General features: G+C 42.7%; 1 protein-coding gene across 7 annotated transcripts in view; it reads left to right on the forward strand.

Moving 5' to 3' along the window:
• The window catches only part of TMCC3 (transmembrane and coiled-coil domain family 3), a 382147-nt gene that overhangs the window by 200526 nt on the left and 154494 nt on the right, over positions 1 to 27127 (forward strand). Inside the window, exon 1 of one of the 7 annotated variants that reach the window (XM_074402408.1) lies at positions 1 to 27071. This exon is cut by the window's left edge and continues 19371 nt beyond it. The exons of the other annotated variants lie outside the window; for them this stretch is intronic. Within the exon in view, the coding sequence (XP_074258509.1) occupies positions 27027 to 27071 (45 nt within the window). The 5' untranslated portion in view covers positions 1 to 27026. The remainder of the gene's footprint in view (positions 27072 to 27127) is intronic. 7 annotated transcript variants of the gene reach the window in all.

A 27127-nucleotide genomic window follows, 5' to 3' on the forward strand; every position in this document is an offset into this window, starting at 1 on the left:
AGTATTGCCCTTTTAGCTTGTGAACTTCAAATATGTTCTAATATTTTTCCAAAGTGCTTTCTGCAGAAGGTAGTTTTAATTAGAATAGCCCTGGCATTAAACTGGCAAAACATATTGGTTGGATTGAGTGTTTTCTGAAAACCACACTTAGGATGTTAGTTTTTCACTATCAAGTGGTTTAATCAGACATTTGTAATATACATGCAAATTAATATTAATATTCTATTCTTATTAATGTTAATTCTTAGTAATATTCTATTAATCATCTTGAGATTATTAATCATGTTGAGATTAATTCTTATTAATATTAATTCTTATTAATATTCTATTAATCATGTTGAGACTGGACGGTCCATGCTTGATATATGATTGTTAGAATGACTCAATGTGCATATGAGGACTTCACTTATATTTTTAGTGCTAATATCAGTAATTCTTCATAATCGTTCAGTTTTACGATAAGAATTTGTTGGGATCGAACAACTCATCAACAGTGTAATTTTTCTTCTGCTTCAGTTCCCATGACTGATTCGAACCCGCTGCTCTGCATTCCCTCTGTTCCTCTTATTTCCCAGGGATCATGACACTTGCTCTGTTGTTTTACTTTCCACTACAACCGTATGATCTGAGGGGACGTGAACCACATCTGTCTTGTTTACCATCTGCTTCCCAGAGTTCCTGGCTCATAGTAGGTACACAGTAAACATGGGTTCAGTGATTGAATTACCAAATGACTCCTAATGATCAGTTACATTTCAGCAGCAGAAGCAGTCCTAATTGGCCTACTAGTTCCTGTGTGCTAGCCAATGTTTTATTTAAGGGGAAAAATTAGGCAACCTAAGCTACTTGCTAGAATATGTCAGGCTGTATTTGGATATTTAGGTGTTTACCTAAATATAGGTATAAACATACAGATGCTATATGTTTGTTCCTTGTTTTTCTCTGAAACATGTTTATGTAAGTCCAGGCATCAAGAGACAAAATGACTTTGTGCTTCCAGTTCCCAAGTCTTAGGGAATTGCTATGATTACCCAAACATGGGTCAGGAGCCAGCCTCTGCTGCAGTCATCTGTGTCCAGGAGGGTGGGCCATATGGTCATGTGGTGTTTGTAAACATCCAGCTGGGCTTGAAGCTACGCCTGGAGGAGGGAACTAGGCAGACAGTTCCATAGGAACTGGCAAGGTCATCTCAGCTGTCTTCCTGTGTAACTGCTTCGAGCCTACCTTGCTATGCATAACGTGCACACTCGCAGTGTCCTTTCATTCATTCAGAAATCATTGAATGCCTGGCTCAATGATATGTATTACATATCACTTACAACCCATTCTCTGCTCACTTTCTCCTCTAGCCACACTGACTTCTCTCTGCTTTTTGAAAGGCGCTAGCTTTCTCCAGCCTCCAGGACCTGGGTATGTATCATTGAGCGCCTGCTGTGGGTCACGTGTACAGTGTTGTGCTCTGCCGCTTACTCTCTGAGTGTTCATTTTGCTCTCTATGCCTTGATTGCTTTACCCGAAAAATAAGCAAAGGCATAATACTTACTTTGTAGGACCTGTTTTGAGGATTACATGAGATATAATATGTATGTAAATTGCAAGCAGTGCCTGGCATGTAAGTGTTAATGAAATTTCAGCTGTTACAAGTCCACAGTCCTTTTCCAGAATTCTAAAAATATATATATATTTTTTGAGTCAGAGTTTCTGTCTGTTGTCCAGGCTGGAATGCAGTAGCCTGATCTTGGCTCGTTGCAGCCTCAACCTCCCGGGCTTAAGTTATACTCTCACTTCAACCTCTTGAGTAGCTGGGACTACATGCATGTGCCACCACACCTGGCTGATTTTTGTATTTTTTTTGTAGAGGCGGGGTTTCACTATGTTGGCCAAGCTGGTCTCGAACTCCTGACCTCAAATGATCTGCCCACCTCAGCCAAAGTGCTGGGATGACAGGTGTGAGCCACCATGCCCCGCCCATAATTCTAAAATTTAAAAAGCTGTTGAAAACCAAAGTTTCTTCATACGTGGACAGAAATTCTCACCTGATCTGAACTAAATGACTTGCAGAGCCTGACCTGAAAGGATGTGAGGTGATTTTGAGGCTTGATTTAGCTGTTTAGTGTGAATATTCACACATTTTGCTGCAGAAATACCAGTGTGGCAGATTACAGGGTGCTACCCCAGCCTCATGGGCAGTATTACATATTATTGTCTTTTTTTTTGGAGGGGGGGGGACAGAGTCTCACTCTGTTGCCCAGCCTGGAGTGCAGTGGTGTGATATCGGCTTACTGTAACTTCTGCCTCCCAGGTTCAACCAATTCTCCTGCCCCAACTTCCTGTTGAAGTGCACGCCACCACACCCAGCTAATTTTTGTATTTTTAGTAGAGACAGAGCTTTACCATGTTGGTCATGCTGGTCTTGAACTCCTGACCTCATGATCCACCCACCTTGGTCTCCCAAAGTGCTGGGATTACAGATGTGAGCCACCGTGCCCAGCCACTATTATCATTTTCAAGTGAAAAATTTTAAATTCTAAAACACATCTGAGCCCTAGGTTTCCGATGAGGGGTGATGGCCTTGTGTTCCATTCACCAGTATCCTCATCATGACATGCCTTGGCGAATGCATTACAGTCTCTGCCTTGAAGGAACGTGCAGCACGGAGTGGATTGATATCAGTCCAGTGTGACGGACTAGGTTAAAGGCAGCCTCGATCCAAGGGAACACTTAGGGCAGCCCTACTCACAGCAGTGTGGGAAAGGGCAGTGGTGTTAAAGCACTGGAGTGGGGATGCCCATGGTGGGACTTGAGGAACCCAGCACCTCCTTGGGTCAGCCCTGCACTGGGGACCAGGGATTCGGCCTTGAGGAAACCTGGCTCGGTGACTTATTCATTGTGGTGGAACACCGAGCGTCCGCCAGAGGCAGCAGCAAGCACTAAATGAATCATTACAGATGTGATTCTGGATGCTATGAAAGCCCATAAGAGGGAGCTAGCCTTGTCCTGGGGGGTCAGGGGACCACCTCCCTGCCCAAGACACATCTGGGTACCTGAAGAAGGGATGGGCAGGAGTGAGGCAGGTGAGGAGCTGCGAACCTGTGAAACGGGGAAAGGAAAGTACATGCCAAAGTCCTGGAGGCTGGAGAAAGCTAGCCCCTTTCAAAAAGCGGAGAGAAGGCCGGGGTTGGTGGCTTACGCCTGTAATCCCAGCACTTTGGGAGGCTGAGGCAGGTGGATCACCAGGTCAAGAGATCAAGACAAGCCTGGCCAACATGGTGAAACCCTGTCTATACTAAAATACAAAAAATTTAGCCCGACATAGTGGCACGTGCCTGTAGTCCCAGCTACTCAGGAGGCTGAGGAAGGGGAATCTCTTAAATGCGGGAGGTGGAGGTTGCAGTGAGCCGAGATCATGCCACTGCACTCCAGCCTGGGCAACAGAGCAAGAGTCCATCTCAAAAAAAAAAAAAAAAAAAAAAAAAAGGAGAGAAGTCAGTGTGGCTAGAGGAGAGAGGGAGCAGAGGATGGTGAGAAAAGTGGGTTGATGACAAGCCAGAGCCAGGTACCTCAGGATAGGTGCACATTGTCTGGTCTGTCAGTGAAGACAGCTCTTGTGTATGACAGTTGTCTAGCCCTATCACTATTATTCTTTTATTATTATTTTCTGAGACTATTGTTCAGGCTGCAGTGCAGTGGCATGATCACTGCTTACTGCAGCGTCCGCCTCTCAGGCTCAAGCGATCTTCCCCGTCAACCTCCTGAGCAGTTGGGATTACAGGCATGTGCCACCACCCTTGGCTAATTTTTGTGTTTTTAGTAGAGACAGGGTTGTGCCATGTTGGCCAGGCTGGTCTCAAACTCCTGGGCTCAAGCAGTCTGCCCGCCTCAGGCTACCAAAGTGCTGGGATTACAGGTGTGAGCCACCGTGCCCAGCTCCAGCGCTGTTATTAGTAGCAGTGTCTTTCACTCTCAAAAATGTCCCTGTTTGGACCATTACAGTATGTGGCCCACCCTTCTTACAGGCCGAGTTAGGGAACTGAGAATTTATCCTTAGGGAAGTGGAAAGCCATTGAAAATTTTAAACAAATGCACATTGTTAAAAGTTATTTGGCTTCATTTGGGCCACTTGACCTTGCACAATAAAAAGAGCTTTTGTTCTACTCTGTCCATCATTCTCCTGGTCTCCAGGGTGACTGGAAAAGAAAAACTCGATTGCCGGTCAGCAGAGTGATGTTTGCTGCCACAGGACAGCAGAATTATCCATGAACCTCTGTGTACACATATACGTAGACACAGAGCCAGTGTCTGAAGATCCTGCGAAGTGAAAATGTTCTTTTTCCTTAGCTGAACTTCCAGGAGTTCCTGCATTGTCTGGAACTATCCTCAGAAACAATTATAGGTCTGTCTCAGAGAATTCAGGAAGGGTGGTGGCCTTTCCTTTCCTTTCTCCATGTGCGTGTGAGTGTGATACGTGTGTGTGTGCCTGTGAGTGTGTGTACGTGTGTGTGTGTGCTTGCCCATATACAAGCCCATGCTCGCCTCCCTTTCCTGATTTGATCTTCTTTTCCCAGTTGATTTCTTTACCGGTCGGAGCGAGCAGTTGGCAGACACTTATTTATCGGTCTCATGCTTTCAGCCAAGAAAAGACAGGAGAATTTAGGAAAACCCAAGACTCATGTTTTACATTTTGTGTAGGATGCTTTCATTGCCTCAGAGACACAGATTCACCCCTTTGGGAATTCCTTTACTCTTAGTTCTTATTTCTGTCCCATTTTGAGCTCTCCTGTCTGCTGTTGGGTAGGTGGAAAGATAAAAGCATCGTGACAGCTGGTAATCCCCTTTAGGCCGCACAGTGGGATGTAGTTAAGGAAGCTTAGCGATAAGAAGCAGATTAGTCCTTTGCGGTAAGAAGGGATTGGAACCCTTCAAAGCTTCTGCAAAAGCTTCAGTGTGGGCAGGTGTCCCCAACATGATGGCATCCCTGAATATGGGGAGGTTGTGGATTGGAGGAGGTGAGCTGAGCTCCCAGGTGATAAGCTGCCTGGGGACCCACAGGTTGGATCTCACCTGAGCGGATTCATCTGTCTGGTAAACCAGGAAATGGCACACCCAGGGAGGATGGATGATTCATCTCTTAGGGAAGACTCTTCACTAAACTCACACATGCAACATACACAGCGGGCAGTGGTCCCAGACACTCACACATGTACAAACATATACACATGCGCACATTATTTCAATGCCAGTTTATTAATGTGTTCTCAAATATTTGTATTCTTTCTCCAAAGACAAGCTAGGTTATAATTTAAAAACCTGTTTATAGCTGGAAGTGGTGGTGGCTCACACCTATAATCCCAGCTCTTTGGGAGGCTGGAAGGAGGCTCACTTGAGCCCATGAGTTCGAGATCAGCCTGGGCAACATGGCAAAACCCCACCTCTACAAAAAATACAAAGATTAGCCTGGCATGGTGGCGCGCATCTGTAGTTCCAGCTATGTGGGAGGCTGAAGTGGGAGGATGAGTTGAGCTTGGGAAGTCAAGGCTGCACGGAGCCAAAACCATGCCAGCCTGTGTGGCAGAGTGAGACCTGTCTCAAAATACAAAGCAAAAACAAAAACAAATCCATTTATAAATGTTATATTGAAAAAAAAAAACCCCAATCATCTGCAGGCCAGTGCATGCTCTATCTAGGGTGGACTCCACAGGTAGTCACATGTACCTGTCGTAGGTCTGAACAATGACAAACCTAGAAGCTGGAAAACTAAGCTTCTTGGGTGCTCCTAAGGCATTTTAGAGTATCTTTACAATAGTCTCTCTAGGCATACTTACCCACTGTAGTAAGATACTATAAGTTTGCCTGTTTGTCTCCTGGAAGTCTCATGTTGAAATGTGATACCCAATGTTGGAGGAGGGGCCTAATAGGAGGCACTTGGGTCACGGGAGTGGATCCTGTGGGAACAGATTAACGCTCTTCCTGGAGGTAGGAGGGAATGCTCACTTTATTGGTTCTCTTGAGAGCTGGTTATTAAAAAGATTCTGGCCCCTCCCTGCTTTCTCTTTTTTTTTTTTTTTTTTTTTTTTTTTGAGACAGAGTCTTGCTCTGTTGCCCAGGCTGGAGTGCAGTGGTGCCATCTGGACTCACTGCAACCTCTGTCTCCTGGGTTCAAGCAATTCTCTAGCCTCAGCCTCTCAAGCAGCTAGGACTATGTGCCACCAGGCCCAGCTAATTTTTGTATTTTTAGTAGAGATGGGGTTTCACCATATTGGCCAGGCTGGTCTCGAACTCCTGACCTCATGATCCACCCACCTCAGCCTCCCAAAGTGCTGGGATTACAGGCATGAGCCACTGCGCCCGGCCTTTCTTGCATCCTCTCTCATAGTGTGATCTCTGCACACACCGGCCTCCCTTTACCTTCCATCATGGGTAGAAGCAGCATGAAGCCCTCACCAGGAGCAGACACTGGTACCCTGTTTCTCGTACAGCCTGCAGAACCTCTTTTCCTTATAAATTACCCAGCCAGGTGTATTCCTTTATAGCAGCATGATGTGGTTTGGCTGTGTTCCCACCCATATCTCATCTTGAATTTCAGTTCCCATAATCCCCACATATCATGGGAGGGAACTGGTAGGTGATAATTGAATCATGGAGGGTAGTTTTTCCCAGGCTATTCTCCTGATAGTGAGTAAGTCTCATGATATCTGATGGTTTTATAAAGGGCATTTCCCCTGCCCACACCCTGTTGCCTGCTGCCTTGTAAGATGTGACTTTGCTGCTCCTTCACCTTCTGCTGTTATTGTGAGGCCTCCCCAGCCATGTGGAATTGTGAGTCCATTAAACATTTTTTCTTTGTAAATTACCCAGTCTCAGGTATGTCTTTATTAGCAGTGAGAATAGACTAATACACAACACAGAGTGGAATAAGACATAAAGTTTCTTAGCTTAGGATCTCTGGCCATGTACCAGGAGTCCAAGAGCACCATTAATTTGTAGGGAGGTGTACACATCTCTATTTTTCTGCAGAAAGAATCTATAGCTTTCTTGAGATCCTTACTAACCACAGTCTCCCCTCCCCCACCCCGCCGAAAAAGAAAACCTGAGACACATGAACATCTAGCTTAGCTGGCTCATAACTTGACACCTTTGAAATGATATTTTAAAATAGTTTTTAAGCATATCCTGAAGAGGGATGATATGGGGAGGAAGAGGAGCTGGCACTCAGCTTTTCACTATTGTCCTAAGAGATGAACCACATGTGTTTGCCATTTATCATCATAAAAGCCCTGAAGATACACAGATCTGTCACATGCTTCTTTTTATAGTTTGAGGTGGTTCTTAATCAGAGGAGGAATCATTCTGGAAAAAGAGAATTCCGTTAAAGGAGGCTGACGTGGTTGGGTAAAGCTTGAAAAAATCGGCTTTTAGAGTTGGATTTATTGACCAAAAACCATATCCTTCAGATGTTCCCAGATTGCATTATTCCTAAAAGCATATTATGAATGCTCAGTGGCACCAGCAGAGGAACAGCATTGTACTTTGTCAGTCAAGAGGGAACATACTTTGCATTCTAGGATAAGATGCAAGTCATTTGCCGAGTCTGTCCCGCAGAGTCTGGCTGGGCAGTGGATGAACGGAAGGGAGTATGCAGACACAGGTATTCTGACTTTGAGTGTGGCTAGGGGACTGCAGGGCTAAGCACTGCAGAAGAGAAAGTGCAGCCCCATAAGCATTTATGTAGTACAGATTAAATGACAAAGGCCTAGAGCAAACACCATTTGAGGATAATTAACACTGTCAGCCCCCAGTAGGGGGAAGTCTTACAGGCAGATGATCAAAGGTTGGTTTCTGGAGAACTAGGTAAACAAGCTTATCGAGAGAAATTCCTTTGCACTCCTGTGTTATCTGCCCTCTGCCATTAGTTCAAGGTAAGGCTACCTTCAGCCATAACCTTTCCTGAAGCTTTTGCAAAACCTCCTGGCCTTCCAAGAAGGTTCGTGTCTTTGGTATAATTTTTCCCACTACCCTGGCTGATCTCCTACGGTCGTTCATAAGGTGGGGCCCTTCGATATGGTGGTGCAATACAGTGGTGCTTCCCGTTCCTACCCCTTACCCCGTGGGACCTCTGCTTCATTTCTTAGATGCCTCATTTGCCTCTGGACCTTAGAGTCTATCTTGGCTTGAATTGAGCATTTAATGCCATTGTTAATCTGGGGATCTGAGTATTTCTGCTTGACCATCATGGGTGAGACGTTGGCATGCTCCCTACCCTTTCCTCAGCATTCAATTTTGTCCTGTTCCTCTTTACAGTGTCACTACTCCTGTTTCAATAATGACAGATCTTAGTGATGATGGCCCTCATAAAGAAAATGACACAGAACCGTAACAATTAACGATTTGTTGAAACTTAGCTTTAATTTTAAAAAATCTTAGTGTGTCCAAGACTCAGTTTTCCTCTTTTTGCTTAGGAATCTCCAGTGTACAGAAGGTCACATTTTTGGTAGCCATACCATGTTGAAAAGTCACACAGAGTTTTGAGTTAACTATAATTAATCCTTCTAAGTCTTCTTTATACAGTAATTGTCATTCATATTTTTCTCAGCCCCATCTCCTCACTCCACTTCCACCTCTCCAATATTCTGTAGGCTTTATAGTTTTTGTTTTTTGTTTTTTTTAAAGATGGGTCTCACTCTGTTGCCCAGGCTGGAGTGCAGTGGCATGCTTATCACTTCCTGCAACCTCAAATTCCTGGGCTTAAGCAATCCTCCCACCTTAGCCTCCCACATAGCTAGGACTGCAGACACAAGCCATCACACTTGGCTGTTATTATTATTGTCGTTGTAGGGATAAGGTCTTACCATCTTGCCCAGGCTGGTCTCAAACTCCTGGTCTCAAGTAATACTCCAAAGTCATTTTTATTACATTTCATCTTGTTTAGTCTTATTCTGAGAGCTGATCTAGGGTCAAGATGTCGATGTGTTTAAGAAGTACTTACATAAATATATGGATTAGAAAACCAGAATGGGTTATAACTTTTCTTCCTTTCCCCCCCCTTTTTTTTTTGGCAGAGTTCCTTTCTGTTACCCAGGCTGGAGTGCAGGGGCGCGGTCTCTGCTGCAACCTCCACCTCCCGGGTTCCAGCAATTCTCCTGACTCAGCCTCCCGAGTAGCTGGGATTACAGGTGCCTGCCACCACGCCTGGCCAATTTTTGTATTTTTGGTAAAGACAGGGTTTCACCATGTTGGCCAGGCTGGTCTTGAACTCCTGACCTCAGGTGATCTGCCCGTCTTGGCCTCCCAAAGTGCTGGGATTACAGGCATGAGCCACTGCACCCAGCCAGAGATCACTAACATTTTGAAGTTAGACAGTTCATTCTTTTAACAACTGTTGAGTTGGTAAGTGTGTCAGTAACTGTGGTGAATGGAGCATGAGCAAGACAGCTGTGGACTTTTCTCTCGGAGTTTGCTTATGGGTAGGGAGTATAGACAGAAGATCTTGAAGGACAGGAAGTGAGGAAAGCACATTTGAGCTCTTATGAATGAACCACAACGTGGTCTTCTGGAGGGAGAACACTTCAGCTGGAGAGAACAACAAAAGTAAAGACCCTAAGGTGAGAACGAGCTTGGATGTGAAAGGAACAGACAGAAGAGGAATGGTGGAGCAGTGAGGAGAGGGTGGCAGGAGACAAGCTGAGAGAGACGTGCAAGGCTGGGCACGGAGGGCTGGGTGGGTCATAGGAAGGAAGTGGTTTTTGTGTTGTGTTTTGGTCTTGTGGTAGGCTGAATGAGGTCCCCCTAAATGTCTGTGTCCCATTCCCAGAGCCTGTGTGACTCTGTTAGCTTACATAGTAAAGGGGATACTGCAGCTGTGAGTAAGTGGAGGATCTTGATGTGAGGAGAGGATCTTCTGGGTGGACCAAATGTGGTGATGAAGGTTCTTATAAGAGCTGGGAGGTGGGGGTGTGTCGGGTGAGGATCAGAATCAGAGAAGGTGAGGAAGAGGCCATGAGCCAAGGAATGCAGTCAGCCTGTAGCACATAAGGGTTTGGATTATTCACTGAAGCCTCCAGAAGGAAAACAGCCCAGCCAACACCCTGATTTTCAACTTCCGAGCTTCAGAACTGTCAGAGAATAAATGTGTGTTGGTCTAAGCTGCTGAATTGAGATAATTTGTTACACCAATGGGAAAGTAAACAGGTTTCTAATTCTAAAATGCAGCAGAGGGGAGTTACTTTTGTTGTTCTCTCCAGCTGAAGTGTTCTCCCTCCAGAAGACCACGTTGTGGTTCATTCATAAGAGCTCAAATGTCCTTTCCTCACTTCCTGTCCTTCAAGATCTTCTGTCTATTCTCCCTGCCCATAAGCAAACTCCGAGAGAAAAGTCCACAGCTGTCTTGCTCATGCTCCATCCACCACAGTTACTGACACACTTACCAACTCAACATTTGGAGGGGAGCAGTGGGATCGTATTTAGTTTTTAGCAGAGTGGGTTGTTGAGAGGCAGGAGGGGGAGAGGGAGGCCAGTTGGGAAGCAGAGTCAGTCACCACAGGGGACACATAACCGAGGTCTGGATTAAGGATTTGGCAGTGGAATGAAGAGGGACGAACAGATTTTAGATACAGAGCCGATAGGAATTGCTGATGGCTTGGTCGTGGGTATACAGAAAATAGTAAATCAAAGGTGATGCTGAATTTGGGCTTATGGAGTTGAGTGCGATTTATTGAAATGGAGGAAGATGGGAAAGGAATAGATTTAGGGGGAAAGTTATGCATTCCGTTTGGGCCATGTTGAAACTTAAGATGCCCATTAGATGTTGATGTCTGTGAATAAGCAGATGCTTGTATCAGTAGAGGTCTCAGAGGGATCACCCACTTCCCCTCACTGTGTTTGTCCTCACACAGGATTTCTCTAGTGCCACCATCACTGACGAACTACCTGGCTGACTATACTTGATCTGGTGTGGCATCTCATTCTTTTGTTCTTATCTTTTATCTTGGGCTCATATTTCATTCCCTACTCTGTGGGCTGAATGAACAATTAACAGAGTCTGAAATGCGATGTAGGATGTTTGATAACTAAAGAGTGTGAAGGAAACAATGTAGATTAATTTGTGTCCCAAATGTGTACCGTTATTTAGTGCTTTTTGAGAAAGCTAAATGGATTCTGTGAATTTTAATTGATGTTTAACTTCTAATTGTGTTCGTGTGGGGTGGCCAGTTGGAACTATGCCTAATAAGACTGATGAGTGTACACACATTTGCATATGGCAGGCCTTCCAAGGGCCAGCCAGGGAGAGACAGGCTTAAAGTAAAAGGAGGAAAACTTCAGGGAATGGATAATAAGCTAAAGCACATTTATTTTCAGAAAAAACATGAAAAATTATCAAATACTTTTCTATTCGTCTTAGATAATATAGGTTTACTATAATATTCCTCTCATTGGTGTTTTTCTAATTTTGATCTCTTTTTAAGAAAAAAAAAGATTATAAGAGGAGCTAGTTTATTTACAATGAACGGAATTCTGATTTGCATAAATTCCTGGTTCAGATTGTTAGCCAGATCTGCAAACTGTTGTTTACTGAACATCTATTCTCTGTGAAGTACTTTGCTAAACGCCAGAGGGGGTGCTACAGTAATTAGGATGCTTTTGGGCCAACTCATTGGCTTAAGCAATAAGGAAGTGTATTGTCTTCCCTAAGAAGTGGGGCTGTCTCCAGGCCCAGTATGCCAAGCTGCTGCTCTCCTCTCTGATTCTCATGGCCCTGCCCCCTTACGATGATGGCTTCATCTTTAGATCAGAAGCAAGATGGCTGTAGCAATCCTAGCTATCACATTCGGATTTGGTAACATCCAAAGGGAAAAAAGGCATCGTCTCTTCCTTGTGTGTCTTACATGTGAAATAATCTCTCCCAGAAGCCCTCACGCAGACTTTTCTCACATCCCTTTCACCAGATTGGATCATAAGTCCATTTGTAAACCAGTCACTCGCTGAGGAAGTTGCCATTGTTGGCTTAGATCAGGGTAGGCAAACTATAGCTAGCCTGTTTTTATAAATAAAGTTTTATTGGCACATCCCATGCACAGTCATTCATATATTATCTTTTGCATTGCAGTGGCAGAGCTGAGTAGTGTGGCAGAGACTGGTCCACAAAGCCTAAAATATTTACTGTGTGCCACTTTATAAAACAAGGGCCAGTCTTTCGCTTTAATCATTTGGGATGTGTTGAAAAGAAAGGCAAGCACAGTGGCCACTGTAGACACAAAAGAGGTATAAAATGTGATCTTATTCCTCAAAGAGATTATGGAGGGAAATTTTATATATAGTAGAGACAGGGCCTTGCCCTGTTACCCAGGCTGGAGTGCAGTGGTGCAATAGTACCCCCACTGTAACCTTGAACTCTTAGCCTCAGGTGATCCTCCCACCTTGGACTCCCAAAGTGCTGGGATTACAGGTGTGAGCTACCATGCCTGGCCCAGAAATGGTATTTTCGTGCATTAAATAGCTACAAATGCTCATTATAGTTGAATATCCAAAAAAAGGTATTCCATACATATTTATAATTGGAAACTATGGAGGAAACGGTGTAGATTAATTTGTGGCCCAAACGTATGCTGTTATTTATTCCATTTTACTACAAAGTAGAAAAAAAAGCAAACCACTCTACCCACTTACCAAGCTACATTTCAAAGAAATTATGAAAATGAACATCAGATAAAGACAACCTAAGGACATGAAAGCATTTTTAAAGTTCTAGGAAAAATAGCAATAATATTTAAAAAGAAATTTGTATGCAGATTAAGAAACCCTGCTGAAAGGAATAGAAAGTGGTAATGTTACAAGCAGCCCAGTAAAGGCACAACCTTACAACTCTTATTTTGCATCTTTTTTCCTTCATGGAAATTGAATTAAAAACCAATAGGAGTAAAGTAAGCAGTGTTTACAAGAGTAGTGAATAGGCAACATGGGGAATCTTTGTAGAGTTAGAACTGTTCAGTATCTTGACTAGATTCACAATTATAAATGAGTGATAAAATTATATCGAGATTCACATACACAAACAACTACAGGTAAAACAGGAAATCTGAGTAAGATGCGGGAATTATATCAAACATCAGTTTTGTGGTTGTATCATTATGCTATAGTTTTGCAAAAACAATTGAGGGAAATAGGGTAAAATCTACAAGGGATCACTATATTATGTTTTACAACTCCATGTGAACCTTCAGTTATCTCAGTAAAATTTTCAGTTAAAAACAAATGAATTAAAAGAACATTGAAACACTGGATAGGTGGAAAGATGTAAAGAAAACCCAGTCTGATTACATCCCACGTGTGAAGGAACTGACCTTAGAGCAACTGTCAATACTTTTTTTTTTTTTAAAGATGAGGTCTCATCATGTTGCTCAGGCTGGTCTCAAACTCCTGGCTTCAAGCCATCCTCTCATCTCTGCCTTACAGAGTGCTGGGATTACAGGCATGATCCACCACACGTGGCCCTATTAGTAAATTTGGAAACTTTATAGAGAGTAGGAGCGATGCCAAAAAATGAGAAAATGCAGAGTGTTGTTTGACTTTTTCACAAATGGTCTTTGACATTTCATTAAACCCTGACAAGTTTATAATAGATTCTCAAATAGATGTCAGCAGTTGGAGAAGAATAAAGAGATTACCAGGAACGCATAAGGGTTCACTAAGAATACTCATTCTGGTAACCAGGCTCAGGCAACAATATCTAGATAGTGAAACTCAATTCCAGCAAAGCAGTCACAAAATCCCATATTAAAATATTGAAAATAAGATTGTATAGTTATTTGGAGATAGCCAAGTGGATGATTTTTGCCAGAAAATGTTGATTCTGTTGGTTTTAGACCAAACTAAGGTAATGCCTGGATAAAAGCAAGAAGACTTTATCAAAAAATTTGCAGCTGGGCTGGGCATGATAGCTGACATCTGTAATCACAGCACTTTGGGAGGCTAAGGTGGGTGGATCACTTGAGCCCAGGAGTTCAAGACCAGTCTGGGCAACATTGTGAAACACTGTCTCTACTAAAAATACAAAACAATTAGCATAGCATTGTGACATGCGCCTGTATTTCTAGCTACCTGAAAGGCTAAGGTGAGAGGATCACCCGAGGGAGGTCAAACTAATTGCTGCAGTGAGCCATGACTGTGCCACTGCACTCCAGCCTGGGCGACAGAATGAGACCCTGTCTCAAAAACTAACAAACAAAACAAACAAAAAACCAAAAACAACCCAAAAATGCAGCTGATAAAAACATCTCAGAAGGATACCTCATTATGATAAATGGCAGTTTCAGATTCTATGGAAGTGCTGCCATAATGGGCACAAACTAATAAAGCTAAATTAAAAAGCAAAAATTGTGAAGTCCTACATTTAGGTTTCAAAGAGTGATCATAACTGTGCAAGATGAAATAGAAGCAGCTTTATGCCACTTCATAGGGAAAGAAGAAATCAGAGGGATTTAATTGGTGCTGTAATTGGCTAGGCCTTGCCACATAGCATGCAAACAACTGGGAGTAAACCAGGACTGACTATGGGCAGAATCTGGGGGAAAAGGATAGAGTGGGGAGGGTGTGATGGGGGTAAGAGGGAAAAGAATAAAGAGATCCATCTTCGCCTGGCAGAGTGCTGGGGCAGTGGCTACAAGGAATTGCACCCAAGGGACTGACTGACCTGGGGACTAGATTTTGAAACATCCAGGTTATATGGACAGCATTCCTTCAAAATGAAGAAAATATCAGGAGCAACAGAGAAGGGCTGGTAGGAACTAGGTAGAGATTCGAGGTTGAATTCTAATCACCCCTGGAAATTGAAGAGAGCCCAAGTCCCAGGGCTCTGGGAAGAAGGGGTGAGCAGTCCAGCAAAACCAGGAATGGGCTACACTGGGGAATGTGTATCAGGGTCAAGGGGCATGCCACCATGCCTGGCTAATTTTTTTTAAAAAGGTTCTTTTTTATTGAGAATGGCTCTTGCTATGTTGCCCAGGCTGGTCTCAAACTCCTGGCCTCAAGTAATGCTCCCATCTAAGCCTCCCAAAGTGCTGAGATTTCGGGTGTGAGCCATTGTGCATGGCCTGAAACTTTGTACCTTTTGTTCAACATCTTCCCTTTCCCCATCCCACTCCCTGTCCCCACTCCCAGCCTCTGGTAACCACCATTCTACTTTCTACTTCTATGAATTTGACTTTTTAAATGGTATGATTCTTTGATTTCTATTACAAGGAAGAGTTGGGCAGAGTACTCTGTATTCACCACTTCTTTCTTGTCTGTGCCTTGCACAGGTTACTGGACATTTCTGAGGCTGGGTTTTTGCATTGATTTAATGGGAAATTGTTGGGAAAACTAAATGTGGTTTATTAGATGGTTAGCACAGCTCTTTGAATTGTGGAATAGAAGTTCTGCTAGGCACTTTGGGCTCTATTTTACAGACACAGATGAATTCTAGAACATATTTACCTATTAGGAGGGATTTCCTGTTGCAGTGACTCTGAATCCTGGCTATTAGAATCACTTTGGGAGCATTTTTTAAAATTCTTGATTTTTTAAAAAGGGATATTCAAATCCATTGAATCTGAATCTCTGTGATTGGAGTCAGGCATTCAAAGTTTTTAAAGCTTTCCAGATGATTCTACTGTGCAGCTAGCACTGATAGCCATTGTCTTACTCTGTCCTCCATCCTGGTTGTCATTGGTTCAGGGTGTGACAAAATCTGTAGAGGACCACCTCATTGGAGACAGCTGGGAGTAGCTGTGGCCCGTGGAGACTGGCAGCCAGCTGTGAGCTGGGGATGAGCCAACAGGGAGGGGCCGCTGCTAAAAACCCACGGACGCATCCACTAATACGACCCATGTGCTTGAAGAGAAGCACTCTATGGAGAGAGGAAAGAAAAGAATAGTCCCACTGAACTCTGAGCTGACCGAGACACAGCTGGGTGTTGTATTGTTTTAGGAAGAATACAGATAAGAGGAGACCCTTTTTCTGGGCGTTTGGATTGAGCTGGGAAAAGAAAGGCATCACCCTGTTTGCTGGAGCGCAGGGCGTTTGCCATGAATGATGAGTCTGGGGAGGCTGTAGTATACGGAGGGGAGGAGATAATCCACGTTCAGGAAGTAGAACAAGAAGTCAAGAGATGAGTCTTGCTGGGCATTGTCTCAGGCTTAGGGCTGAAAAGTAGAAACAGGATTCACTGACAGAGATAGAAAATGTGTGCGTTGATAAAAGCCAGTTGAGAAATAAATTCAACAGACACTGGGTAGTTAGCATACTTCCCTGGGTCAGGGCATATTTAAAACCCCAAACATACCCACTGAAATGGGAGCAGAAGGATAAGGAGCAGGGACCATGTCTGGTGAGCAACAGTTGAAGAGCTGTGGGTGTTGAGCTGTTGGCTGGAGAGCTGAGCAGGATGGGAACTGTCTTAAGATACTTGAAATATTCACTTGTAGAAGAGGGTTTTGCTCCACTGAGTAGACATTACAAGAAATCAGACGTTTGATCAATAGTAGGAAATTGCTTTAGGATCAGGAACTGAAACTAGAATAAGATTATGTCCTGTGAGGTGGTAAAACTACCTGTCACTAGAGATATTCAATCTAGTATTGTAAAAGACTTAACTAGTATAGGGGGCTAGGCACAGTGGCTCACGCCTGTAATGCCGAGGTGGGCAGATCATGAGGTCAAGAGATCGAGACCATTCTGGCTAACGTGGTGAAACTCTGTCTCTCCTAAAAATGCAAAAATTAGCTGGGTCCCATCTACTTGGGAGGCTGAGACAGGAGAATTACTTGAACCCGGGAGGCGGAGGTTACAGTGAGCCTAGATTTTACCACTGCACTCCAGCCTGGTGACAAAGCGAGACTCCGTCTCAAACAAACAAACAAACAAACAAACAAAAAACCAAAAACAGCACACAAACTTACTAGTATGAAGTGGTAAGTAGGACTAGATTAGTGGGAGGGTTTCAAGTCCTCCAGTCTTATTACAGCAGGCTCAGCTCAACTCTTATTTGATTAAGTGTGTAGTATGTTGCAGGATTTTATTTTTTAAAGGGATATGCCAAAAAAGTAAGAAAATAGAATTATTTAAATTATTTAAGAAAATGTTTCATTGATAATAATTGTATGTATGTAAAGAGTATGATGAAATGTTTCGATATATGTTTACACTGTGAAAAAATTAGATCAAGCTAATTAACATAGCCCTCACCTGACATACTTGTCTTCTTTTCCTAGTGAGAATATTTAAAATCTACTTCAAAAATAAATAAATAAAAGAGGGACAATGTCTTGCTCTGTCATCCAAGCTGGAGTGTAGTGGCGTGATCATAGCTCACTGCAGCCTTGAATTCCCGGTCTCAAGAGATCCTCACACTAAGCCTCCTAAGTAGCTGGGACTACAGGCACACACCACCATACCCAGCTTCTTTTTGTATTATTTTGTAGAAATGGAGGTCTCACCATCTTGCCCAGGTTGGTCTCCAACTCCAGGCCTCAAGTTACCCTCCCCACTCAGCTGCCCAAAGTCCTGGGATTGCGAGTGTGAGCCATGAAGCCTGGCCCTAAGATCTACTATTTTAGTAAGTTTGAAATACATATTATGTTATCATTAATTATAGTCAAAATTCCATGTAATAGATCACTAAAGCTTATTTCTACAGTCTGGCTAAAAAAAAAAAAAAATTGTTGAGACAAGGTCTCGCCCTGTTGCCTAGGCTGGAATGCAGTGGTACAATCATGGCTCACTATAGCCTTGAACTCCTGGGCTTAAGCCATCTTCCCACTTCCGACACGTGCATGCCACCTTGCCTGGCTAATTTTTAAAAAATGTTTATTACAGAGACTGAATCTCGCTATGTTGCAGAGGCTGGTCTTGAACTCCTGGCCTCAAGTAATCCTCCCATCTGAGCCTCTCAAAGTCCTAGGATTTTAGGTGTGAGCCATTGTGCATGACCTGAAACTTTGTACTTTTTGTTCAACATCCTCCCTTTCCCCATCCTACTCCCTATCCTCACCCCCAGCCTCTGGTAACTACCATTCTACTTTCCACTTCTATGAATTTGACTTTTTAAATTATATGATTCTTTGATTATATTACAGGGAAAGACACAATGACAAATATTGTATCAGCGAATGCTGCTTGTTGCATAACCAACCAAGAGATTCAAACATGTGTGTAAATATAGACCCTTGTTTTAATCCAGGTGGAGTGACATGGAGAGTCTATCAATTTGCTTTTCTTGGTCTTGTAGTTTGGGAAACATCAATGGCTATCTGCTTTAAATTTTTAAGCTATTTTATGTTCATCTCAACAAGTGAGTGTAATACCTACCAAGTGTGAGACATTATCCTGTACTCTGACAATTGGAAACCTTCTCTCCCCAACTTCTACCAACTGAAAATTAATCTCAGCACTGAAACCACCTTCCATATTTAACAAGAGCATCACAGCACAACAAATGTAAACAGTGATGACAGTGGACAGTCATCTGTTGCTCCCAACATGAGTTCTCCCTTCTGTCTTCCTAACAGCCTCCATTTCCACTCTTAGCTAGGGCGGAACCAAGACACAGCTGCTGATCTGTCTGTTGCCTCAGATGGATTTGTGATGACATTTCTGATGACATTTTACACTGCCATTGGTCTTACTGTGCTAGTGATAGTTCACTAGCTTCATAAAGTTACCTCTTAAGCAAGTTTTATAAATTGATGGACTCTTGTTCAGTTGCTTTTTGGGAGACAGAGGAATGCCCTCTAATGACTGCTGCTTCTCTTACCATGGGTTGTTTTTTTATTTTTTCATCAATGAAGGCACTCAGTGCTGTGCTCTCAGCCATTTAATTTTTCTTTCCTCCCTTATTAAAAAAAACTATGCATGATCAATTTCAAATTAATAAATATACAAAATTCTAAATGTAACAAATTATTTTTTAAAAAACCCAGTAAGATAGAAGGAGAACCTGTAGATTGAGAGACTTAAAGGACATATTAGCCAATCACTCTATATGGTCCTTATTTGACTCCTGATTCAAACAACTGTAAAACAAAACAAATGTTAAACTAAATTTGGCCTGAGACTGCCTCCATCCCATGAGTCCCTACTTAACAAGCTAACCTAACTTAGTAGATAAACAAACTTGAAAGCTTAGTTTAGGAATATATTTTGTAACAAGGAGCTGGGTGTCAGCCAGTTACAGGCTGTTAACTGATCAGACCATGTCCAAATAAGGCAACTGCTGAGCTGCCACCTCTCCAGCTGTTTCTGGGCCTCATTTCTGTTTTTGTCTATAAATACTCCTTGCCCAGTCATGGAGCAGAGCTCTCTGAACCTCTTCTGCTTCAAAGTGCTGCCAGATTCATGAATTGTTCTTTGCTCAATTAAACTCCTTTAAATTTAATTTGTATAAAGTTTTTCTTTTTACATAAAAAACATTTTTGAGACAATGGAAATTTAAGCACTGGATCTTTGAAATATTGTTATCATTTATATATTTTAGGTAAAATGATGGGATTATTTTTATGGTTCTTTTTTTTAAAGTTTCCTTGTTTTTTAACAATACAAACTGAAATATTTAAGGGTGAAGTAATGTCTGGGATTTGCTCCAAAACAACACAGAAGGAAGGAAGTGAGTAGTGGTATAGATGAAACAGAACTAGTCATAAATTGATCATTGCTGAAACTGAGTGAATGAGTACATCAGGGTTCATTAAACTAATCTGTTTACTTTTCCTGTGATAAAAAATTATATAAAATTTAAAGTCTCCCCATCACTTTCCAGTGGTAATCAGTTTTAACACTTTGATACCTGTTTTCAATGTATAAATTACAGAAAGGGGATAGTGGAGAGAGTTGGTTTTGATTTTACTTAATTAAATGGACTTACTAATACCTATTCTCTACAACTTTTCTTTCTTCTGGGGAAGGGAGCTTGCTATATCATGGACATTTTCCATTTAATTTTATATTGGAGCAGTTCATGATTGTATTTCTCTAAAGAGGACAAAAAAAAAAAAAAAAATCCTCTGCTTCTATAACAGTGTAACCTCTGCACTCCAGGGGATAATTTTGGCTTTTTGTGCTGAATACCTGTACTTGAAGCCTGATGTCTCTGTGGGTTTTGGCCAGGAAGAGCTTTAATTGCCAGCCTTGGGCAGCTCCCACTGGTCTGATTAAGAATCTTTCACAGCACAGGATCCCCTCCCCATACAAAACATCCAGTGTCAGCCCCAACCTCCTTCCCAGGGTCTTGCTGTCAGACAGCAGTGGTAAATCTGTTGGAAATTCAGCACTCTGTTGCCTACTGTTTGGGGGCCAAACGTTTGTGAGCGTTAGAAAATGCCTTGTTGAATTCCTATTGCTTTTTTGTGATTTCATATAATGTGAATTCTTAGTGAGTCATGCATATCGGTAAGAGAGAGAATTTGTGTGAGAGAGTGGTTTGTTTTTTAAAAGAATAGAGTGGATGAATAGGTGATCAGCCTTGGCTCCAGATGGACTGTTTTTATTATGCTGGGAAATTGGCACAATTTAATTCCAGCACACCTTTCAGTATCTGCTGCTGTTCATTTCCCTTTCATCCCTGTGGGAAAAGAAAAGCAATCTGAGCTTAGAATTCCTCTCTTTCTCCCTTAACCATTAAGGAACACAGTGAATATCATACCTTTTGCAATATATTTTCAAAGTGCTTTAAAATATTGCTATCATCATTTTACTCTCTTACCCAATATGTTTGGAGCAACTATAATGGGTACTTGAATAATGGTCATTGTGTTCAACGTTAGTTACCGCATTGATGAGGAAACAAATCTATTCCTTGCCAGGGCCACTGTCTGTGTGGAGGTTGTACGTTCTCCCTATGTCTGTGTGGGTTTTCTCCGGGTGATCGGGTTTCCCCCCACATCCCAAAGATGTGCACATTGGGTGAATTGGCATGTCTACATAGGCCCAGTCTGAGTGAGTGTGAGTGTGGATGTTGTGAGAGTGGTCCCTGCTATGGGATGTGTCCTGTCCAGGGTATGTTCTTGCCTTGCACCCTGAGCTGCTGGGACAGGTTCCAGCCACCCAAGACCCTGAACTGGAATAATTGGGTAACTAATTATCGTACTTGTTTTCATTCATCTTTCTTAAGTGTATATTTAGCTCACATTGATTTCAGTGTTTAATATAGAAGTGTTTAGGGTCTTTATTTAGAAGTTTGGTGATGTTTTCCTGATGAGAAACATGTAGGAACTTAACTCTTAAAATTGGTTTCATCATAGCAATTCAGCTGTTCCACTAAAAGTTGAAGTTTCCTAGAACCTATGGCTGATATTAAGTGAGGACATACTGAACTCTGGGCCTGGCACAGTATCAGGCACTTGGGAACAGGAATGCAAGACAAACCGGTTTCCACATTGTTATTGTGCTGCTGAAGACATTGAGGGTGAGCATTGAGGAAGGATGGATTTTTGATTAGAAAGGTGAGCATTTGTTAAATAGGCATGTTTTGTGGGTAGATATAATAATGATAAAAACCATTTACTGATTAATTGCCCATGCTCACTTCCTTCATAAAAGTTTTTATGTCAATTATCTCATTTGATAATTACCATGTCCTTATGAAGTACATGCTTTTATTATCCCCCTTTTATAGATGGAAAACACAGAGAGATTAAATAGGTTGTTCAAAATCACACAGCTAAAAAGTGATGTAATCTGCTTTTTGTTTTGTTAAGTGTATGTGCTGCTGAAGAGAGCACAGTATAATCTGGATTTAAACTCAGACAGGCCAACTCCGCAATGTGTGCTTATTATGGAGTTATTGCTAAGGAATCTGTTGGCTCACTGATTTTTTGTTTTTGTTTTTGAGACAGGGTCTTGCTGTCACCCAGGTTGAAGTGCGATGGCATGATCTCGGCTCACTGTGACCGCCACTTCCCAGGTTCAAGCGAGTCACCTGCCTCAGCCTCCCAAGTAGCTGGGGTTACAGGTGCACGCCACCATGCCTGGCTAATTTTTGTATTTTTAGTAGAGATGGGGTTTCACCATCTTGGCCAGGCTGGTCTTGAACTCCTGACCTCAAGTGATCCACTCACCTTGGCCTCCCAAAGTGCTGGGATTACAGGCATGAGCCACGGTACTAGACCTCATTGATATATTTTATTAGTAGCTTCCAGTTTTTTTTTTTTTTAAGGTATTTAATTATTATGAACCATCAATAATCAGTGTCCCTGGAATCGGTTGATGTTTCAAGCTGTGAAACATGTTGAAGGGCTTTCAACACATACAGTGTCATATTGCAGCATGGGGTCTGAACTAATTTCTAGACTTAGAACTGATCAGATTTTTGCTGTGTGTTGGTATCTGGGGGGATGAAATTTCGCTTGTAGTGAGTCTAGAGTCATTTCGGAATGAATCTTGTTCTGTTACTTGCAATGTTCAGCTGCAATGAAAAGAAATCCACTGGGCTATTTTTGTTAAATCAATTTTAAATCTTTTAGTTATTTATGATGACGTTTGTTTTAGTGAGTGAAAGTGTATGTTTCCCAATGTGCATATATGCATATTTATGTATACACGCTCTACTTAAAGCTATGAAAATCTCAATATGTTGCTAGTTTCTTGTGTATGACTGTACTTAGCGCAAACTCTTTTAATTGGGAATGACATCTGAAACTAAAAGCTACGTGGTGCCACAAGCTAGGTTGTGTAACCCTCCGTTCAAACTCATAGTCGTAGATCATCTTTTCTCCCAGGCATGTTGCCATAACACTGATGAAAGCTGTCATACTTCATTTATTCAGCTAACTTCGACTGAGTGAGTACCTACTATATCTGAAGCATTGACATTGTTGCTGGAAGTATAACAGTGACTCAGACCTGGTCACAGACTGTTCAGGATGGTTTTTGTTGGGGCTGTTGTCCATGATGTAGTCTAACCCAAACACATGCTAACTGACTATATATAAAGTGAATGAGATCAGATTCTGTTCGTGGCTGCCCAGACTGATGTGCTTAAAGCAATCTCTGGACAGATGGGGCATCTGGCACCTGTTGTGGCTGCATCACGTTCTGTGGAATAGGGGAGGGAACAGGAAGGCTTGCAGTGAAGCAAAGGCAAAGCTATTTCCCCAGACGGCATGGCACGATTTGTAGCCCCCTTTGGCTGGCTTCACAACCTGCCCAAACTTGAGAGGTTCCTAACAAGGTTAAGCTAGTTCTAGTTTAAACTAAGACTGTCTGTGTAATTCTTTTTTTTTTTTTTTTTTTTTTTGAGTTGGAGTCTCACTCTGTCACCAGGCTGGAGTGCAGTGGCCAAATCTCGGCCCGCTGGAACCTTTACCTCCTGGGTTCAAGCGATTCTCCTGCCTCAGCCTCCCAAGTAGCTGGGACTACAGGTGTGCACCACCACTCCCAGCTAATTTTTGTATTTTCAGTAGAGGCAGAGTTTCACCATGTTGGCCAGGATGGTCTTGATCCCTTGACCTCGTGATCCACCTGCCTCAGCCTCCCAAAGTGCTGGGATTACAGGCGTGAGCCACTGCACCCAGCCTTGTCTGTGTAATTGCTAAAATCTCCCCAACTTAAAAGAACTGTACATTTCTATCAGCTTACTATAAAGAACAGTAGACACTAGTCCATGTCAAATACATTTAAATTGGTTGGTCTGCAAATTTTCATACTTAAACTGTCCTTTAATGTTTAACTGAACACACACAGTCTTATAGGCAGCTGGAATAGAGACAAAGGTCGCTCAGCTCCACACGTATTTACTAAGCATTTTCCTAAGAAGAGCACTGTGAATGATCAAAACACACACACTCAAATCCACAGTCATATTCAAAACAACTGGACTGTGGGATTTTGTCGATGCCACGTTGCCTCTCTGGGTGCGTTTGGTCCAAGTGTTGATGGTGCCGTCCAGGAGCTCTGAGATCATCTATCTCATTCCCCAGGAAAGGTGGCCAGATGAGAAGGCTAAGGCCTGGGAAGGTAAATGTTGCAAACTTTGAGTGTTCATTAAAGAAAGCATTAAAATCAATTCTGGGTCCTCTGGTAGCAACATGTGCCACCTTCTCCACTCACTTCCCACTGTCCCACCCATCTTGCACGTATACTTTCAGAAGGCTACCAAGTAATACTCTTACAACTGGTAACATTTATAATTTGGAGAGGAGGAGGAGCTTTGCTGGGAAAATAGAAGTAGAGAACGAGTTTCTAATCCCAAAAGTTGGGATCAAACTATTTCTAAGATAGCCTTCAATGAGCAGTGGTTAATTGGTAGATGAATTATATAGCTTGATGGAAACAATAACATCAGCATGCTTAGGCTGCACATTTTAAACCCATATAATGATTCCCAACTTGAATGACCGTCACAAGCTTCCCAGACAGCAGCTGTCACTGTGTGGCGGACTTGGCTCTGAGTGTCTCAGGTCACCCTGATCCAGTGTTTGCTGTTTCAGTGTCCGTGAGTATACAGTGGCCACTGCCGATTACACCAACTCCAGGCAGAGACTGTCTAATCCTCATAATCAGGAGAGTCGGAGCTTAAGAATCAATGCATAGCCTTACTTACACTCTTGATTTAAACTGTGCTTGAAGCTTTGAATGTTCCCAGCTGCACATGTGTTAGAAGGGATAAAAGAATAAAGGAAGCTCTTCAGAAAACAGTGTTGTTCCAGCAGAGGGCTTGGTAATTCTAAATGGCCAGTAGGGCTGGCCAGAGGCCACTGAGGATTCACACCACAGGAGAGAAAGCAGTTACCAGTAGGGTGGCTTTGACTGGCAGGCCCTGGGAACGTCTGCAGCATACCCTGCAGTACCTAACAGCAGGACAGATGTTTCCAAGGCTGAATCTTTCTGCCCCTCTGCTCCTGGGGAAAATGATTTCCATTCCCACTGCAGCTCTACCCTAGCCAATTATGAAGTTCTTTCAGTGATTTTTTTTTCATTTTTGAGAATGATATGCTAAGCTTTTGGCCTAAATTAGAGAAGAGGGGGCCTCTGATTGCTCAGTTTCCAGACTTCTTGTTTGGGATATGCATTCTCATTTTCTCCAGACCAGTAGTTGTATTAATAAAAGAAAAAGGAGGGAAACATTTCAAAGCTGCCAAGGCATCAAATATGTGATGGATGCATATAGTATTTTCAAAATTTAGAAGACATAAAGTAGGTCTCTCAACCCTGTCCCCTTCCCGGAAACAACCCCTATTAACTTCCTGTCTATTCCTAGAGATATATCCATGTACCTACATTTAATGTATGCATATATGCACATATAGATCTATTTACACAAATGGTAGCATATTATATACCTAATTTCATACCTTACTTTTTTTTTGAGATGGAGTTTTGCTCTTGTTGCCTAGGCTGGAGTGCGGTGGCACAGTCTTGGCTCACTGCGACATCTGCCTCCTGGGTTCAAGCAATTTTCCTGCCGCAGCCTCCTGAGTAGCTGGGATTACAGGTGCCTACCACCTCGCCTGGCTAATTTTTGTATTTTTAGTAGAGATGGTGTTTCATCATGTTGGCCAGGCTGGCCTCAAACTCCTGGCCTCAGGTGATTCACCTGCCTTGACCTCCCAAAGTGCAGAGATTACAGGCGCAAGCCACCAAACCCAACCACCCTACTTGTTTTTACTTATCTTAGGAATTATTCCAGGTTAGCACATGCAGACATCCCATATTTGTTTTTAATAACTACAGGAATGTTTGTTAAACATTGTTTAGATGGCCCATCATTTACTAGCTTTTTATTGCCGGACGTTTTGGTTGTACAATCTTTTGCTGTCCCAACAGTAATTAAATGTTATCCTTGAACATAAATCTTGTGGTACATGTGCTAATTTATCTATATTATCAGTTTGCAGAAATGGAATCACTAGGCCAAATGGTATATAGTTTTGAAAATTAAAAATATTTAAATGTAGACATTGGCATATTGCCCTGCTATAGAGGATTTATTCATTGACTCCTTCCCGGCAGTGCATAAGAATGCATCATCCAAACCCTTTCTTCTCTCCCCATCTCCAGCTTGGCCATATCAGAGACTATCTTTTGTAGGAGAAAAAGTTTTGGTCTGGGTTGAGCATGAATATTTTAAAAACTCACCCCATGGGTGTTAGCAGTGTTTCAGTTGCAAGTCACAGAAAATCTGCCTCAAACCAAGCCAAATTAAAAAAAAAAAAAGATGGAGAAGTTGATGGGCACATACAACAAAAGTCCAGAAACAAAATGGGCTTCAGGCATAGCTGGATCTAGGGAGGGCTAGCATGTCATGGCTCAGCTTCAGGGGCCCATTCACACTGCATTAGAAAACAGTGTGGAGGGGGGCCCCTAGAGTTAGTAGCCATACATTCAGGGACACAACTGAGCTTCTAGGGACTTGGTCTCTCTCCATTTCCTAGCCCTGTTTCCTTGGGGTTTGCTTTGTTCTCAGGCAGGCTTTCTCCATGTGGGAGCTCTAGGTTTACGTTCTATGAACTTTATAACCTCAATCTAAGAGCCTCCCCTTCTCCATAGATATGGCCAGTTGCAACCTCTTGGGCCGCCCACGTGCTCAGGGACTGTTCTCCAACTCTGCACAGGGACTTGGAAAAAAAGGATCACAGCATAGGGACTGCAGTTTTTCTTCCTTGATCTGACTTTGGTGAGATGCTCATCCCAAATAATTGATGAGCCTTTTGGTTTGCTTGCCTTTCATCCATTTCCTGTTCTTCTGATAGTAGCCCTTGATTTTCTTCCTCAACTCTCAGTCCCCATGGTTCTAAGGCCCTTCCTTCATCCAGAGTTGATGATGTGACCCCAGGCATGGCCAGTCAGCACCCATCCTACCAATGGCCAAAGCGACTCCGATTCTCAGACACCATCTCCTTGACCGCGAACCCATCTGTAGGCTAGATGAGTGTGTCAGAGACTCAGCAGAGTTACAGCTATAGAAGATGGGAGATGGATGTTCATACAAATCACCTGGTGATCTAATTTATTAGATCTGAGATGGCACTGATTCTGCATTTTTAACAGGCTCTTGGAAGGTGTTGATGCTGCTAGTCCATAAGCCACACTTTGAAGCAGAGAGACTTAAGGTGGGTCCAATGTCCTCTCCATGTTCCTCCTAGTCTAATGATTTTGGGATTTCATA

The sequence above is a fragment of the Saimiri boliviensis genome, chromosome 7 (genome assembly GCF_048565385.1).
Source record: "Saimiri boliviensis isolate mSaiBol1 chromosome 7, mSaiBol1.pri, whole genome shotgun sequence".
Lineage (NCBI taxonomy): Eukaryota > Metazoa > Chordata > Mammalia > Primates > Cebidae > Saimiri > Saimiri boliviensis.